This window comes from Plenodomus lingam (genome assembly GCF_022343315.1).
Source record: "Plenodomus lingam strain CAN1 chromosome Unknown contig_23, whole genome shotgun sequence".
NCBI lineage: Eukaryota > Fungi > Ascomycota > Dothideomycetes > Pleosporales > Leptosphaeriaceae > Plenodomus > Plenodomus lingam.
Genome location: NW_027093940.1, coordinates 320,865 through 338,794, shown reverse-complemented (window position 1 = coordinate 338,794; position 17,930 = coordinate 320,865). Strand labels below are relative to the sequence as shown.

The following is a 17,930-nucleotide window of genomic DNA, read 5'->3' as shown; positions in this document are numbered from 1 at the left end:
AGCAACATCATCCAACAGTCCGACTCAGTTCATTTCTGTACAGGTTCCGTCCCAAGTTCTGCAACAAGCTGTGTGTCTCTTGCGCAAGCGACTTGTCTCATGAATGCAGTGAATGCAGCGGAGGCTTCTGGTGATCAGCTCTCTCTCTCTCTCTCTCTCTCTCTCTCTCTCTCTCTCTTGCAAACGACGGCTTCGGGGCAAGCGAGGAGGACAAGCGAGCAGACGCGACCGTGCTTGCTCTGAAGGAATTGGCCACAGACACGCGGTGGATGAGCGCGGTCGAGACCGGAGGAGGAATCAGGAGGAAGGAGGAAGGTTTAGGTGGGTTGAGGTGTGTGTGGATGGATCATGGCGTGGTATACCGTGGTACCATTGTATTTGCTCGCATGCATGCAGCAAAGGGAAGGGCGGGCGCGCAAGCTAATTTGGGTGGGTAAGTGTTGAATTGGCAGAGACGCGTTGCTGCTGCAGCTGCGTGTTTTTTCCTCTTCTTTGGTAGGGGGGACGCATGGGATGGGGAGTGTGTGGTACCAATCAATTGAGCATTGCATGAAGGTAGTGGAGAGTGGAGAGTGGAGTGGAGAGTGGAGGGAAGGGAAAGGGTGCTTATTTGGCCGAGATTTGAAGGAAGAATTCCATCAAGGTGCCTATCCAAGTATGTGTGCTATATTCAATTTCCTGAGGGATGACAAGAGTTCAAGGTAGATGCTGTGTACGTATACGGCGGTAGACTTGGTTGCGATACTTGGCAATCTTACCATACGGTAGACTACATGGACGTCTGGTACTTGTAATATCCCACACCTGATCCCTTCCCTCCCCATCGACCCCCTCCAGCAATGAGGAAAACGAACGCAATCTGGACACTTAATCCGCGGCAAGCAAATGCTCAAACAGTCCACCCTTTTCTCACCCGCTCGCTTGTTTTTCCACCTGGGGCGGCGATCAAACATGGGGCCGCCTAGCAAAAGACAGGCCGAACCTCAGCCCCCTCACTCGACGCGTTCCTTGGGTTTTGCTGCTGCAGGGGTCACGGCTGTTCCGACACCACCAGTGCCGTGATTTCGTTCCAGCACGCCCAGCACGACACTCCAGCCCTTCAACAACGCATGGTGCCCTCGCAGCCAGACCCGTAGGCAACTAAAGCTAGCAAAGGGGCCTGTGTGCATGTCTGTGTGGTGTGGGTATCCATATCCTTTTTATTTAGACACACGCGCAAGCAGATTTTTTCTTCTTCTCTCTCTCTTTGGTCTTTTGACTATCGGCCCTTGGGATACTTTCATTTACATAACCTCGTATACCACCTACCACCTTACCTACTTACTCCTTTACACCTTGACGGTTTTCTTCAAGTGACGTTCGGGGCTTGACGCTTCGTTGTTGCTGGCCATACTCTACTCTGCGTACTTCCTACCATACTACACAATACCACGACTCCCGATTGTTCTCCGAGTGAGGATCATTTGTTGCCTCAACGACAATCTACGAAAGACGACGAATTGCTACGACGGGGGAAAACCCGATCGTCTGGAACAGAAGTAAGAGAGTTTGTCGGCTTTAAACAATCACGTCAGACCTGCCGAAAGCATCCGTCGGTTTGACTTGCAAGCCGAATCTGTATTGCCAACCACATCACTCCTGTCGTTCTTACGCACGATAGTCTGTCAGCAAGCTTACTTGAAGCGCGTCATCTCACTCTTTACCCTCGACTGCCATCGCCTGGATCTTACTACGCGACTTCACACACACACACACTCATATACACACATTCTCTCACATCTGGACTCGGAATCCAATCTGAACCACCCGGCCTCCACGGACATTTACATTTACACCCACGAACCCAACAACCTTACATTCCCCCGCTCACATCAACCACCAACCTTTCAACCAACTCAACCCAACCCAAAGAACAACCCCAACCACACAACTATGCCTTCCTCGCCCAGCCGCACAAACCGCTTCCAATCCTTCACCCCCCTCCGCAGCAACACCTCCTCCCTACGCCGCCTCCGCACAGCCTTCAGCCCAACCCGCACCTCCTTGCGCTCCGCCTCCCCTTCCTCCTCCATCACCAGCACATCCACCACCTCGCCCCTCACCCGCAACTCGTCGCCCCACAGCTACCGCTCCACTTCGACAACCGCTGCCTCGATCCGCCAGCTCCTCGCTGTTCGCCACAAGCCTAGCGTCATCGAGTTTGAGATGCAGCAGGAGAGGCAGGTGTTTGGGCTTGGGCTCGATGTGCTGGAGCCGAGACCGAGTTTGGGTGAGGATGTGGGTGTTGTGGGTATTTTTGAGGTGTTGAGTGGCAAGTGTTGAGGTTGTTTTGAGTTGAGGTTTGGAGGAATGGGGTGGTGATGAAAGGACAGTTTCCCCTTTTTTTGGTTTTTTCTTTGGTGGGTGAGGGATTTAACTGGTTGGATGGAGATGGGTATTATCATGTTACCAAGGCGTTTATTTTGGGTCGTCACTTTTTTTTCTCCTCTTTCTCCTTGGCCAGGACATGCATTCGCCAAGGCAATTTTCCGACTCTCCTCTTCACCACACCCGCCTTCCACCCCCACACTTCTCCACCACTTTTCTCGCTTCGCAGCGGAGGGGGAGTGGAATTGTGGGACCAGTCGATTAGTGTCACGCCTACGGTATACTCTATGCTGAACGAAAGCTATCACGATTATTGAGCTATTTTATGAATAGAAATACGTTTACTTTGCCTTGATGTCTGTTTTTGGTGTTTTTGTTGTCTAGCAGTGTTACTGAGGTAGCATCTTCTCTCTCGCTATTTCTCTGGGTTTGAAAAGTGGGGAGTATGACTCGTACACCTACACACCCGCTATCCTTATTAAATACATGCAGAAGATGCCAGCGCACCCGTCGTACTTGCAGCGAAGGCGGTTGGCGTATAGGGAGCAGACCTTGGGATAAGCGGTGAGGACGTAGCTGGGAGATAAAAATAGATATACTACATAGTGCACATGGAAGAAGGAGAGGGGAGGACTATTTGGGGTAGATACCCTCCATGGCTCTGCGATACTGGGAGCAATGCTCTTCGTAAACGTTGCTTGCGGCTGGTTTATGATGATGTGTGTATGTTCACGACTGCATAGTGACGGATAGATAGAACATGTGTGACTTCAATAATATTCATATCGCAGTCATAAGCCTATTCTCTCATCATCAAGCAGATAAGAACAAGGCTCAAGGGTCCAAGGCGCTCACATATAGCCACTTGAGCGAAATGCGCTACTGCAACGGACTGTGGAAAACGCTGGGTGAGTATCATGAGTGAAGGCCCGTGCGAGACATGTGAGAGACGTGGTTAAATCGCATGGGGTCTGGGGATTTTGGGGGGGGGGTTTATGGATGGAATTGGTTGGGAATGAGGTAATTGTGGTGGTGTGGGAAAGGTTGGGGGTGCGGGGAAGGGAGGGGGAAAGGCGTAAAGTGGAGATGAGGATGATCCTTTCATATGTGAAAGCTGTGATGTTCATCCATGTGCCCCGTATCGAACGGCTATGCGTGATGTTTTTCGATTGAAATGCAAGAATAGTTGGCGTTTTAATCGTCAAGGGACCAACGGGCAATCTTTGACAGGTGCGTGTCCACCACGTGTAGTAGATTACCGTAGCCGACAATTAATTGGATTCCCTACCGTACTCTAAAATCTTTAGCACGACCTGAACGAGAATTGTTCTTTCTGAAAACGGATCCAAGCTTGGGAAAGTAGGTTCATGGGGTGAGCAGTGATGCGCTCACGTACACGGTACCGACGAGTTTCGGGCATAGAACTGCCCCGTGACGATTAGCCTTGGGATTTGCGTGGTTCGAGCCAACACTAAGCGTGAAGGGATCGTCAAGGCACGATGCGATTATATCCGAGATGCGGAGTACCTGTGAGAGGGGTGGGTTGCTAAGCCAGAGATGGGGTCAATCTATGGTCTTCTGAAGTCCTGTGTATGACCTAAAGTATAGGATGGAAATATTGTAGTATCCTCAAACCCACCACCGGTATATTTTTTCCTCTGAAAAGGCCATCTGCGTTGGTCTCGACAAGCATCAACCTCGTCAACATCGCACATGCGAGAGAGTATTTCTTTAATTGAAGGACCAGCCGCCGGATTCACTCGATCTGTCAAACGCAGCACAGACTCTTATCTCGGCCAATCTACTCAGCAATTGACGACACTCGACCAGCAAATATGGAGTTCTAGTCGGACGTGGCGGTTTTAGGTCGTCTGTGGATTGCTTTGGCGTGGCTCGCCAGCCTTCTTGTCATCCCAATCGGGGTCAACGGCATTTCGGAGCATGACATCATTTCACTAGCCTTTACGCCAACCCTGCGTCGATCTGTATCCTAGTCCTTTTTCTCTCCATCGTCGCGACGTCGAACCACGAATTCAAAGTATTCAGCTTAACGGGCTGAATACCACCCAGATTTCCTTGGAGATTACACTGTGGAAAAGAATTCATGAGTTACATGACTCTTAGTGCAATCAAAATGTCGAAACCGGAGAGTCTGATGATCGCTGGGTATGACCAAGTCACAGCTCACAGCACTGCCAGGAGCTGTTCAGCAGTAAGGTTTTACGATCCTGCATTTTGCACAAGGCTGTACATTGACACGATGCGTCTTGCCTAGTGTATGCGGATGCACTGAACATCGCCGACGCTGGTGGCGCTTTTCCCATCAAGACGTCACGCAGCACGTATGGAGTTCGTCTCCCCGTTTTAGGCTCAGCCACCAGCGGACCCCTTTGTCTATGTCGTAGTCTGCCGCGCTTGGATTTGAACACTGTAAAATCTCCTTGGACTTTGGACCTCTCTATCGCAACTTGAACTTACTGTTGCCGTTTTGTCGAAAATCTTACGCAAATATGGCGCCTCGGAACGTGTTGCCGTTGCACAAGAAGGATACCGAATCATCGCCCAGCGAGCCAACGAAAAGCGAAGACACATCAAGACGTCAGCATCGCCATCTCCACCACCACCATGCACACAGAAGGCACACTTGGATCACGAACAAATGGCGAAACGAATTGGTTGCCATGGTCGCTGAGTTTGCAGGAACCTTCATGTTCCTCTTTTTTGCCTTTGGTGGGACTTCTGTTGCCAATACGGCTGCGACATTCAGTGATGCAGCCACCGCTGGCCAGCAATCAAATAGTATTAGTCAAGCGCCAAATACAGGTGTGCTGTTGTACATCAGTTTGATCTTCGGATTCAGCTTGATGGTCAACGTGTGGGTCTTCTTTCGAGTTAGTGGAGGATTGTTCAACCCGGCTGTAAGTCATTGATTGCTTCTGAAGGATCAGGAGGGGGTCCGAATTTGTAGAGGACAGAAACTAATATCGCATGTCAGGTCTCACTCGGTCTTTACCTCATTGGAGCTATTGGAATTGTTCGTGCATCGCTGTGTTTCATCGCACAAATGCTCGCGGGAATCTGCGCTGCTGCTGTAGTGCAGGCTATATTACCTGGGCCTCTCAATGTTTCAACAACACTCGGTGCGGGTGTTTCAGCGGCGCGTGGTGTATTCCTGGAGATGTTCCTTACATCCCTTCTTGTATTCACAATCTGGTAAGTAGATCTCATGACGACACTGGCTGAATCTCGCTAACAAGCCCGTAGTAAGTTGAGCCTGGACAATCTTACGATGACTACAACACCAAACACTGCCCCTTGATGATTTTCTGCCATCTCCCAAGGAACCGACTTTTCAATGTTTGTACACACATGAGACACATTTACTAACACATTCTCCAGTCATGCTCGCAGCCGAGAAGCACAAAGCCACCTTCCTCGCCCCCGTAGGCATCGGCCTAGCCCTCTTCGTCGCCGAACTCGTCGGCGTCTTCTTCACCGGAGGCAGCCTAAATCCCGCCCGCAGCTTCGGACCCTGCGTCGTCACCCTCAACTTCCCCAGCTACCACTACATCTACTGGTTCGGGCCGATCATGGGCACCCTCCTCGCATTCGCCATGTACAAGATTGTCACCCTCGTCGAATACCAAACCATCAACCCCGGCCAGGACTTTGACGACCACGAGGCCGCCCTCTTCAAACCCCCAGAGGACCCCGGTTTCGCTGCCGAAGTCGAACGCCCCAACGTCGCGGCCGTGGCTATGCAACAGGCGCTCAAGCACGTCGCTAGCTTCTCCAACGAGCCTGCCTCGTCCTCGGGAGAACAGGCCCAGGGTATCGAAGAGGTTATTACGCAGGATAAACACTCGACGCATGGCGAGTCGCGCGATAACACGCCCTCGCGCGATACAATGGCCAGTTGGACCGACGGCAAAATGTCGCAAGACCTGCAGAGAGACGTCCTTGACCGAAAGGCTAGTCCTGGGGACTCTGGCCATTGAGTCCAAGACATGTCCATGTCACGGAATGATTAACACGACGCCGTTTTGCTACTTCGTTCAACAAAATCTGCGGGAATTATTTTTTTCAACACAAGAATCTTCTTCGTGTCAAGGGTGTACATGTATATTGGTATTGGCCCGTTTGAGCAATCCTGCCGTGGGTTTGCTCGGTTTGTCTGGGGACATGGGGGTTTTTTTGGTTGTTATATATTCTGAGATTTTGAATATACCTCTCAATATCAGAGACTTTGAACACACATCCTAATAACCAAAACCTTTATATCCCCATCCCAACAACCAACCCCCTCAAACCCGCATCTCCCCCTCGCTCTCCCCCATCAAACATCACCCACGCGCCGCAGATTTTTGGGATGGGGAGTGCGGGGTTGGTGTGGGTGGATGTGGGGTTGAACTAAGGGGCTGGGATAAGGCGGTGGGAGAGATTGAATTTTTGTTGGGTGAGGTGGAGGAGTGGGAGTGGGAGTGGAGATTGATCGGGGAGATTATTATTTTTTCTTAAAAAAAAATTGGGAAATTTAGAGGGTGGAGAGGGAGGGGTAGAGTCCTAGTCATGGTTCAAAGACATACGAAGAAGGGAAGCAATTACATTCTCCCCATCCCCTTTCATCCCATCCATTCCCATCCCACCCCCTCCCCACCCTACTCAACCTTCCGATGCAGCCGCGGCAACGCAACCCAAAGCCCCCAAATCACCACCAACAGCGCCAGCACAACCGGCTGCAGCACCTGCACCCCCTGAGCCTGCGCAATAGCACCGACTGCAAAAGGAAAAATCGCAGCGCCGCTGCCGCCAAAAGCAGCGGCAAAGCCAATGGCGCTGACGTGCAGGTGTTTGGGGAGTAATTTTGTGGCGGCGACGACGGCGGCGGGGAAAAGGGGGCCGAGGAGGAAGCCTTGGAGGGAGACGGCGATGGCGGAGACGAGGAAGTGGGGGACGAGCCAGAAGATGAGGTGGAGGGCCATTGTTAGGGGGAGGTAGATCTGTTTTATTTTGTGGGGGGTTAGATTGTTGGTTTTGTGTGTGTGCGGGGGAGGGGAGGGGGTTAAGATAGATGTAGTGGGTGGGAGGGTGTGTGGGAGGGTGTGTAGTTTAGTTGAAACTTGGAGGGATTGAACGAAAGAAAAAAAAATACTCACAGCAATAGCCAACTTCTCGCCTATCCTCGGCGTCACAAACCCCAATACAATCCGCCCGACCGTGATGCCCATCCAAAACCCCGTGGCCGTCATGCCACTTGCAAAATCCTCGCCATCCCGCTCTTCGAGCATAAACTTGACGATCCAGCCCCCGAGCGCGACCTCAATGCCCACGTAGCCGAGCAGGAAGACGGCGATGAGCCAGGTGACGCGGGCAAAAGGGAGACGCACAAGTGCTTCTTTCATGCGGTTATCTTTTGATATGCCGGTGCGGGGATTGGCGGCGCGGAAGACGGCGGCGGTTTCGTGCCAAAAGGCTGTGGTGGAGGTGACGAGTTCGATGGCTGCCATGGCGATCTGGATGTTGTTGGTTGGGGTGGATGGGAGACTGGATGGGGGGGATGGCAACATACCATAACGTAGTAGAAGTAATACCAGGGCAATCGATCACCCTTGGTGATCATGGTCGTTGCAATCAACGGCGATAGCACGGCACCGAGGCCGTAGAATGCGTGTAGGAAACCCAGGACTTCGTTTGGGTTCGCCATGTTGCCCATCCAAGCATTCCATGCCGCATCAGCGAGGCCGTTGCCGAAACCAGCAAGCACTGAGTAGTCGAGTCAGCTTGTAGACCGTGGCTGTTGCGAATCGTATTTTACACTTACTGAAAATGAAGACCAGGACGGGATATGGTGGGTGTACGGCAATAACAATGTAGGCCAGTAAGTGGCATGTCGGTGCAATCACTGCAACACCCTTTTGTCCAAATTTGAGATGAATGGTGTTGTTGAGAAGGGCAGAGGCCGTGTAGCCCACCAGTGGTGACAGGAATATTAGCGATATGACTACAAAGGTGAGATGGTAGTATTCTTGTAACTAATCGAGTATTAGCACCGTAGATGTCCCCCTCACACAGGACAAAGGGCGGAGGTGGAGTACAGCACGTACATAGGGTATCAAAGCACCATACGCAGCATCGTTACTCCCCATTACCACAAAACTCCAAAAAGCCGCCAACGTCCTATAGAGATTTGAGCGTGGGGCGTTCCATCTTTCCAGCTTTGCAGCAGCTTGGGTAGTTGGTGAAGGGAGGCTTTCTACGGGATCGTCGTCCGGGACGCCTTTGCTATCTGAGATATGCAGGGCCGGAACCTTGGCAATCGGGGGAGTACTGATGTAGTGGGAGACATCTTGAAGTTCGATGGGCTGCTCGACTACGCAGGTAGACGAAGTGCCGTTTTGTGTCATCGCCATTGTGGTTCGGCGATTGAGGTTGGAGGTCGTGGTGATGTTGGAAGTTTGTAAAGATTGAACTTGTTGTCGACTACTCTTTTGGATATCCAGTAATGAGTATGGCGAAACCCTGTACTTAGTTGCGCATTCCCGTCAAAGTCGATGAGACAGATATGACATCAGTAGGTGGGTATTCTTTCACATAGCTCAGTCCGCAACAATGCAAAATGGGCGAGACATCTCTTATACTTCTCTTCTCCCTTTAGTCCCACACGTCTCCTGCAGAGTGTGGAGAAAAAGTGCGAAGCATGCACGGCAAAGAGCTTGTCCAACCTGACAGTCTCTCTTAACCCCACAATGCAGCCAATCTCTACCCAATCAACGCTCACTGACGTCGAAGAGCCATTCGCGAGGAGGTAACTTTCGGGTGATCTTCGGTTGCCTATGGCTCGGCAGGCGGACCGCAGTTGCCTGTGAACCTGACGGTCCGACATGCGGCTGTTCACAACGAGGAGGACAGTGATGATTCGAGCTGCATGTAGATGAGCTTGCGAGATCAAGGCAAAAGAGTCATCAATCCAGCGTAGTACAAACATGCAAAGACTAGCATTGTCTGTATGTGGTGGCGGCATTCCACCTTGCACGTCAAGCCTGTTCCGCGCCTTACCCAAACGAGCGAAATAATGCGAAACTGATACTCATCCTGCTGTATGCACTTGTCACATGTAATCGTCTTCCTTGCACCGGTCAGCCAATTCGCAGTTCCCTTGTCGAAATCATCAAATGTCTTTTTTGGGGGGGCTGATATTGTACACTTCAAATTGAATGTTATTACGCTCAAGGAGCTGTTCTCTGAACCTCTCCAAGGCATCATGATCTACTTACTCCATTTCATGCCAAAAACCAAAAGGGGTATCTTCTGTGTTGAAGCTCCACCACAAAAACAACACTTAGACTGCAACACAACAGGAAATGGAAGAGAAAAGGAAAATAAAAATGTCCCTTGAGAGATCAATGCTTGTATTCAACGACTGTAGAAGAAGAAAGGCAATTTTTGTTCGTTTATGCACATACATGGCTCGCTCGCTCAACGCGCCGTGCCCCATCTTCCTGTGCCTGATGCTCGCTATAATCTCTCCATGGATAATTTTTCTGTGGTAGCATGCGCCGATGATGCTCCATGCGTAGATGATGACAGAATGGAAGTTACTGCGGTGGCGCCAGTGCTCTATTATTGTCGTGCCATCCAAACGAGACGACTATGAGGGCTGGATGACAGAAGGTCCGGCGAGGACTTCAGCGTCGGTGACGGCCTCAGACTTGGTGATCATCATGTAGACTTCGCCCTGGAGACCTTGGGGAACCATGCAGCTGCCATCGGTGATGGTCGTGAATTGAGTGCCAGCACTATTGCTTATTAGTACCATGCTCGTGGCGACCAACCATGTGGAAAAACTTACGGAGCAACAAAAGCGCAGAACGAAGCACCAGCAGGCTGAGCGGGATCCGCCAACTTCAGTGCCTGACCGACGGTTGCCTGCTCAGGGTTCTGGAGCGAGATGGCGGGGAAGGGCTGGATGTTGAGGTTGGAGCCTTCGGGGCAGGACTTGATAAAGGCAGCAGCCAGGGTGAAGACCGCACGGGGTTGAAGAGCAGTGTCGAAAGCAGCAGGGACGGGCTCTGCGCCAGCGGCGGAGCGGATGAAAGCCTGGTGGCGAGCTTCGACCGTGACGATGGAAGCAGCAGCCGAGAGAATATCGGAGGAATTGACGAGGGGAGCAGCTCCGAGGTAGGCAGAGATACCAACGGCCTCGAGAACACGTGCAGTCTTGACCATGGCATCGGCGCTGGCGAGGGCAGCGTCAAAGTTGTATTCGCACGCTTCAACGGGTTTCGCGCCAGCTCCAGCAATTGCGGATTGGAGAGTCGTAACATGGGTTGCCTCGGTCTGGCCAACACCCATCAGAGACTTGACTTGACCCTCAGTGAGACCAAGTGCCATGAAGTCAGCCATGGGGAACTTGGCGAAGCCCTGCTTGTAGAATTCCGATTCGAGGTGCTCTGCAGTAAGCGCACTGAGTATATTAGCCACTGCTTCAATCCCTATTTTTTTCCTTTACTCACAAGTTCAGAATGTCAACATCCGTTAGAGCTCCCTCTGCTGCTGCAGCTGGCTCGGCAGCTGGAGCAGCTTCAGCAGCAGCAGGTGGGCCAGCGGTCTCTACTATTGCGGGTGGCGCAGCAGTACCCATGTGCATGGTAGGGGCGGCGACTGCGAATGGTGCCAGGGCAGCAAGGCCCAGGATGATTCTTGATACGCTCGGCATATTGGTTGATTAAGTTGTGTGTTGATGTTGTTGGTTGAGTGGTTTTCTCCAGTGATAGACGGCCAGCAAAGACTCGCTTTGAATTTGATAATTATTAGTAGTTCTCTTGGGGTCCAACCAGGGACAGGAGTGAAGAAGTGAACTGGTAAGGAGTGTGATGGAGTGAGTATTAAGTACAATAGAAGGGTAGAAGAGAACTCTCTGCTCGGTGTGGTAGAACAGAAAACGAGAGTGGAAACAAGATGGGCAACCAATGGACCTTATAGAAGGGTACTGTGGCTCCTGTGCTGCATCTGAGACGCCATAGTATAGTCGGAGGACGGATAGGTACACAGCTTGCAGCAGATGGGGCGGACATCTCATTCCCGCCACGCACAGGGCTCCTTACCCGATTCGTGGCCACTCAAGCTTTACAGCTTGGCTCAATGGCCCATTGATCATCGAGGAACAGCCTGCTAGTAGCGTAGCAACCGCTGAGCGAGTTCGCGAACATTGTGGTGGGGTTGATATTGGAGGCGTGTGTTGTGGCAGGTCTGGGGGTCTGCGACGCGCAGAGGGCGTGCTGAAACTGTCCACGTGCCAACACTACACGCCTGGCTCAACGGAGATCTCGAAGCCGCCCCATAAGTGGGTCATCTTGACAGAGATAGCGCATAGCTCTTCATAGCGGCTTGTAGCTTTTCCGTACGCATGCTTTGCATGGCTCATGGCGACCACTCGAGGCAGGCTGCTTCTCACGATGCCGGTGGTGGGGGGCATGTTTCCACAGTGTCTACATGTCATCGTAAACGTTTGAATACCAAGGCTTTGACAGTCTTGCCTCTTCTTGTGTATTGTGGTTGCAATCTTCATCCTGCTAGAGAAAAGTTGATGAGGGGGGAGAGCTTGCATTCTTATCACGGGTGCTTGGAATTCCGAGTTGATGGTGTGGGGGTACCGGTAATCAGTTGGTTAATTAATGGGCTTTTACAGGTGGCCGAGGCATCCAAAACATCGACAGGTCGCCAAGTCTCGCTCAGTTCCACTGCCATTTCCGCCGCCTGAAAGCCTCAGGCCTATACGTGCTGGGGTAAGAGATGCAGGTACCAAGTGCTCGCGTAGAAAACAGGGGCTACAGTCCCTGAAAGTCGCAGAACCCATTGCTGACCATGTGGGAGGGGAGCGTCAGTTCAGAGCACGGAGACCGGCATGCCCACCTCTGGTTCACCCATGTATGAGCAATCGGGTAAACATTCGCCGTGTTTTGCATCACGGAGCCAACATCTGTCAGCGTGAAGCCCTTCGGTCCGGTGTTCAAAGTCGCTCGCGCACAATCACAGTACCGAAATGCGTGTACTGATGTCAATGCAAACCATGAGAAACAAATCAATGGTCTCATCCGTGGAAGCTAACTCATAGAAGAGGGTTCCACATTCATGTACTACGAACTATTCACGTGATGAACACATACAACGTTATATCGCGGTTGAACGATATCATCGCCGCATGCACATAAAACAATACACATGTCTGTTCGTCTCTTTACCATTCAGCCAGGCCATTATGTATCCATACCACTCAATTTTATACCAGTCAAGCAACACCTACTGAACTTCCCAACAATCAGACACATGTTAACTATCGACAATATGCCCCGGGCGCTCGAGTTGGAGCATGGAGCTCAGAGAGCATAAGGGTTCAGGGAGCGGATGGTCAAGCATCTGGCAACATGGTTAGTATAAAACTTTGAATACTACGCTCGGGACATCAACTTACGGAGGGCTCTTCGTCAGATCCGTCTTAAGGATGACTGGAACACGCATCATCTCACGCACATCCTGGATATAGTCGCCATTCTCCTCACGCAGGGTGAACCAGCTCAAGTACTTTTCCTTGTTCGACAGCTTGGCCTCGGGAGTCTCGCTGGAGCTCTGCGCAAGCTTCGAATCAGAGTTGACGCGATGCGGGCCTGAGCTCGACAGCTCGCGCCTGGTTGGCGAGGGAGGCATGCTCTGGGTAGGGCGGTCAGGGTTCAAAGAAACGCCTGCCATGGCCGAGTTGAGGTTACCAGAATCAGACTCATCGTCGTCATCGTCGAACAATCCAGCTTCTTCGTTGGTGGGCATGGTACCGGTATCCATCTGCCTGCGCTGTGCCTCCTCCTGTTCCTTGGCGCGCTGCTTGGCCTGTTCTGCCTCACGTGCAGCAGCAGCGGCGTTTGCAGCCCGGATGGACCCGTGCTTAGGTCTCTCATCTTCGGGAATATACGAAGACGAAGGGACGCCCTTTTCCCAGTAGAGTTCGAGCAGACGCTTGTTCTTGTCGAATTCGGCCTTCTTCAGGGGAAGCTGGTCGCAGTGGACACGCTTCTCGAAGCCCCACTCGGGGATGAGCACATCGAAGGCGGATTCGTAGACGCAAAGGACGATACCTTCTGCAATCAGGTCACCACCCGCTTCTTGCCTGGCCTTATCCATCTTGCGGCACGCCTCAATGTGCACACTCTGCTCCTGAGCGGCATGAGCCGAGTCTTTCTTTGTGTTACACATCTCAGCAGTCTTTGCCAAAACCTCAATGTCTTCGGTGAATTCGATCGCACCCTCAGACAGTACGGCCTCCAACTGGCGATGAACAATGATGTCCGCATAACGCCTCGATGGATTGGTGAAATGAGTGTATAACGGAAGGTTCAGGGCATAGTGTGGGTACTGCTCCTCAGGCAGTTTACCGGCGACGAAGTACTTGGCTCGTGGCATCGACTTGATCACAAGCGTCTCCATTCCCTTGCGAATGTCATCGTCCTCGACCTGGAACAGGCTGTTCTGGAGAGAGCCACTGCTCTCGGTATCGATCTCATACCCAATAGCACCCATGCGCTCAGCAATAGTGGTCAGACGACGAGGGTTTGGCGGAGCCTGGCGGCGCAAAAGTGCCTTCTCCGGCAGACCAGTAGCGAGCTTCTTGGCGATGGTCGCATTGGCCAGATGGCTAAGCTCCTCGATGCACTCATGAGCGGGCGAGGAATCGAAGATGTTCTGCTCGACCGGAACGTTCTCATCATCCAACTGATACATGAGTCGGAGAGCCGGCACATCGCTACTGCGGCCACCGAAACGAGCCTGACGAAACTTTTGGGTGATGTGATGAAGCATCTTGATGTCCTTGGTGCGAGCAGCCGTGACCTCACCGTCGCTACCGTTGATAACAGTGTCGACCTCGTCATATGACAATTTGCCAGAGCTCTTGATCACAGCCTTGCCAACCCAAGTCTCGTCTTCGAAAACACGACCGGACTGGGGATCGACCTTGAAGACAATGCTGACCGTGTAACGCTCTTCGCCAGGGTTGAGGCAGCAGATGTCATTGGACAAGCGGGGTGGAAGCATGTTGACAGTCCTGTTCATGAGATATACCGCTGTACCGCGCTTCTTGGCCTCACGGTCGACGAGAGAGTTGGCCTTGATGAAGTGCGCAACGTCAGCAACATGCATACCAATCTCAACGCGGCCATCCTCAAGATACTTGAAATGGATCGCATCGTCGAGCTCCTTGCTTCCGTTGGGATCAATGGTGAAAGTCTCTTCATTGCGGAAATCACGACGATTCTTCAAGGCATCCTCTCCATCATTGGCGACAGTCCAGTCTTCGAATCCAACATTTTTGATAACGGCATCTGAGAAGTCGTCTGGACCGAAGTTGTTGTCACGGAGAAGAGCATCGGTTTCCACCTTAAGGTCACCCATGACGCCAAGTTGCTCAACGAGGGTACCGAAAGGATGGAGGGAAGTAATGGGCCATCGCTTGATGCATGCCACAAAGATGCGGTCGGCATAGTCCTGGTGCTTCTCGACGAAATCTCGGGGTGCTTGCTCAGTGGGGATGGCGATCAAGGGCACACGCTTGTCGGTCGGCTTGAACCAGACAATCTTGGGCTTGTCTTGACGTTCAGGCTGGGGGCGACCGGAGTGGCCTTCCCGGGCTTGTCGCTCAGCCTCTTGCTTCTCCTTGGTGGCCTGGCTGCTAGGACGCAAAAGTCCAAGAGATCTGAGTGGGTTAGCTAATCAAACATTCGATATAGGTGTGTGGATGGACATGTCAACTTACCCAGAGAACATCTGTCCAGCGACACGCTCAATGACAGCGACAATGTGCCCAGCGTACAGAGGCTTCAATTCATCGTTGATCTCCTCCTCTTCCATGAGAAGCAAGCTCTGTCCCTCGACTTCGACATCATCATTCTTCTTTTGTGTGGGCCGCTGGCGCAGACTGCCACGTCGACGAATGCCACCTTCAGAGCCGGTCTCAGGTTGAGTGGTGGCATCGTTCACGGCGATACTACCACCGCGAGGGTCAGCATTGTCCTTGCGCTTCTTCTTTTCTTCCTTCTCGCGCTTTTGACCCCAGACTTCGTCGACATCGAGCAGCTCTACCGCCACCAAGTCGCCCTCGAGGGCTCGGTTCCTGTCTTTACTACCACAAATGAAAATGTCAGCATCCAGGTCCGTCGTCGTAACATAGGCATCGCTGCGGTTCTTCTTGTTAACACGGAGAATTCCAGCAACGAGCTGGCCGTCGCCGAGTAGGGCTGGCAGAGTTGCCTGGGGAAGATAAGGAGTGAACAAAGTCTTGCGCTGCTGCTGCTGTTGTTGCATGCCCATCTGGGGTTGACCGGCATGCTGGCTGAGGTTGAGAGCCATGCCGCCACCTCCCATCTGGGCTGCCTGGAGTGCCTGCAAGTGGGCGATCTGCATAGGGTTGAGGGGCTGGCCGAACATCTGCTGCTGCAACAGGAGCTGAGCCTGTGGGCTCTGCATCATCTGTTGCTGCTGCTGGCCAGCGTACTGAAAGTTGCCAAGGGTGCCAACAGACTGGTTGACGGATCCGCGGGTGCGGTGTCCAGGTTGGAAAGGAGGGGCATTGGCGGTCTGATTCATGTTGAAGTTGCCCATGTTTTGGGCTTGGTTGTCTGGAGTCGACTGCTGTTGAGCGGTGTTGGCCTGGGTTTGTGGCTGTCTCCAGTTGCCTTCGAAGTTGCGTGACTGACTGCGACCGTGGCCCTGGCTGCCACGACGCTGGAAGTCTGTCTGACCAGCCTGGGCCGGGGCCGGGGCCGGAGCGGCAGGAGCAGCTGGTTCAGCAGCCTGGGGAAAAGAGAAGGCAGGTCCTCCACGGCCGGCGCTTCCGCCGCCGCGTCCTACAGCCATGCTCTGACTGCGGCCGTGACCACCTCGTCCACCACGGGTAGATGAGCTGTCATTAGAAGCACTGTTGCCGCTAGGGCTAGCATCGCGATTTGAACTACCGCCCGCCGAAGGAAGGGGGAACTGGAAGCCAGAAGTCTTTCTCTTCTGCTCAGCCTGCTCAGCCGCCTTCTTGGCGTCGGCGAGGGCCAAAGAGTGACGACGCGTGTGTCCAGAGGCACCGGCGCCGCCACCACCTCGACCGCGTGGGTTCACGTTCTCTCGACCCTGGTTTCCCTGTTGTCCACCGAATTCACCGAAACCGGACGCACCCGATGAAGGTGCTGGGGGCGGGCCCATGCCCACGTTGGGGAGGGCGGACTGGTTACGGCGATGGGCGGATGGCTGGGCAGGAGCGTTCATGGGAACGGCGAGGTGCTGCTGCTGGGGCATCTGCATCTGCTGGGCGAACTGGTAGTTGTTGACCTGGGGCGAGACATTTGGCATCTGACCTGGCATCTGGAAGTTGCCGAGCTGCTGCTGCGGCTGGATCATGCCCATGTTGACATACTGCTGGTGTGTTGCGGCGATTTGCTGCTGTTGCTGCTGGAGGACTTCGATCTGCTGTGCGATAGCGAGTTGCTCCACTAGAAGAGGCATGTTAGTGACTGTTTTGAGCGTGGACATTGTCGCTGCACGGGTGAAGAACGTACTCATGAGAGGCGTCAGCTCAGAAGGGCTGCGGCGATGCGCGATGTGCAGACGGCGACCGGCGGGACCCATGGGGCCCTGCTGGCCTTGCTGCTGGTCCATTGTAGATGGTGTGGTGCAGGAGGCTCTTTGCCCGCCTGTTGTGGGTAGGTACTGTTCGCAGAAGTGTTAGTGGGACCAATCTGGGATGCTGTTCGAATCCGGAAAAAGTGGTGGATGGAATCTGATGGAGGATTAGTTTATATGGACATTTGGTTTGACGCAGGATTTTTAAGCGAGTCGGTGAAGTGCAGGGGAAGATGAAGCTGTGAAGCTGCGAAGCGGGGGGCGGATACGGTGGTTAAGCACGGGCGTGGGGGAACTAGCTAGCTGGGTAGTGGGGGTAGGAGGGCAAAGGAGCTTACGCTGCTGCTGTTGTAAACGGGGGCTTGGATAGGCCGTGGGCGGAGTTGAAGACGATATTTTTCTAAAGGACTCTCTCTCTCTCTCTACGAGCGATGCGTGTGGACGTGATGCTTTGCAAAAGTAACAAGTGACAAAGATGACAGGCAGGCACAGGCGGCGGCGGCGGTGGTTGTGGTGGTTGTGGTGTTGATGATGGTGATAAGGATTGATGGTGCAGGGGCAGGCGTGGGCCCGTTCCAGACGAAAGAGCGCGGTTTCCCTTGGGGCGGGCTGGCTGCTGTGGGCGGGCGGCGGAGGAGGGGGGAAGGGGAGAGGGGGAAGCCAACAAACGCGGATGGAGTGAGTGCGGCGGAAGGAAGGAGGGAGCGATCGGGAGGGTGCACAAGAACGGCGAAGGAGGGTCAAGAGGGAGAGTGTGGGTGTGTGCGTGTGCGTGGGAGAGGGAGAGGGAGAGGGAGAGAGAGAGAGACAGAGACAGAGAGAGTATGGGTGAGTTATGTCAGAGTCGTCTTGTAGTGCTCATCCATGGCTACGAGCGGGACTTGGCCTCTGTGTTCTTTTGGGAAGCGATC

At 53.1% G+C, this 17,930-nt stretch overlaps 7 protein-coding genes across 7 annotated transcripts; 4 read left to right on the top strand and 3 right to left on the bottom strand.

Moving 5' to 3' along the window:
- Positions 1 to 140: 140 nt before the first annotated feature.
- IAQ61_005826 (uncharacterized protein) lies at positions 141 to 2,322 on the top strand (the record flags this gene model as incomplete). Its single annotated transcript, XM_003836133.2, has 2 exons — positions 141 to 433; positions 1,575 to 2,322. Coding segments are annotated over 2 exons (1,041 nt in total), but the record flags the coding sequence as incomplete, so codon positions are not given.
- Positions 2,323 to 4,877: 2,555 nt separating this feature from the next.
- Positions 4,878 to 5,686, top strand: IAQ61_005825 (uncharacterized protein; the record flags this gene model as incomplete). The annotated part of the gene is made up of 3 exons (XM_066096952.1): positions 4,878 to 5,285; positions 5,363 to 5,580; positions 5,632 to 5,686. The coding sequence occupies 3 exons, from the start codon at positions 4,878 to 4,880 to the stop codon at positions 5,684 to 5,686; spliced, it is 681 nt and encodes a 226-aa protein (XP_065952944.1).
- An 82-nt stretch (positions 5,687 to 5,768) lies between these two features.
- On the top strand, positions 5,769 to 6,365 carry IAQ61_005824 (uncharacterized protein; the record flags this gene model as incomplete). The annotated part of the gene is made up of 1 exon (XM_066096951.1): positions 5,769 to 6,365. The coding sequence occupies one exon, from the start codon at positions 5,769 to 5,771 to the stop codon at positions 6,363 to 6,365; it is 597 nt and encodes a 198-aa protein (XP_065952943.1).
- Positions 6,366 to 7,025: 660 nt separating this feature from the next.
- IAQ61_005823 (uncharacterized protein) lies at positions 7,026 to 8,777 on the bottom strand (the record flags this gene model as incomplete). Its single annotated transcript, XM_003836135.2, has 5 exons — positions 7,026 to 7,367; positions 7,524 to 7,880; positions 7,937 to 8,130; positions 8,189 to 8,399; positions 8,472 to 8,777. 5 exons carry the CDS (start codon positions 8,775 to 8,777, stop codon positions 7,026 to 7,028), a joined length of 1,410 nt encoding a protein of 469 aa, XP_003836183.2.
- A 1,238-nt stretch (positions 8,778 to 10,015) lies between these two features.
- Positions 10,016 to 11,083, bottom strand: IAQ61_005822 (uncharacterized protein; the record flags this gene model as incomplete). Its single annotated transcript, XM_003836136.1, has 3 exons — positions 10,016 to 10,163; positions 10,217 to 10,831; positions 10,881 to 11,083. 3 exons carry the CDS (start codon positions 11,081 to 11,083, stop codon positions 10,016 to 10,018), a joined length of 966 nt encoding a protein of 321 aa, XP_003836184.1.
- A 690-nt stretch (positions 11,084 to 11,773) lies between these two features.
- Positions 11,774 to 12,127, top strand: IAQ61_005821 (uncharacterized protein; the record flags this gene model as incomplete). Its single annotated transcript, XM_066096950.1, has 1 exon — positions 11,774 to 12,127. The coding sequence occupies one exon, from the start codon at positions 11,774 to 11,776 to the stop codon at positions 12,125 to 12,127; it is 354 nt and encodes a 117-aa protein (XP_065952942.1).
- A 242-nt stretch (positions 12,128 to 12,369) lies between these two features.
- On the bottom strand, positions 12,370 to 17,909 carry IAQ61_005820 (uncharacterized protein). Its single transcript, XM_066096949.1, has 5 exons — positions 17,358 to 17,909; positions 16,956 to 17,176; positions 15,167 to 16,889; positions 12,839 to 15,106; positions 12,370 to 12,783 (listed from the first exon to the last, which is right to left on the bottom strand). Exons 2-5 carry the CDS (start codon positions 17,053 to 17,055, stop codon positions 12,744 to 12,746), a joined length of 4,131 nt encoding a protein of 1,376 aa, XP_065952941.1. The 5' UTR covers positions 17,056 to 17,176; positions 17,358 to 17,909; the 3' UTR covers positions 12,370 to 12,743.
- Between the last annotated feature and the right edge of the window lie 21 nt (positions 17,910 to 17,930).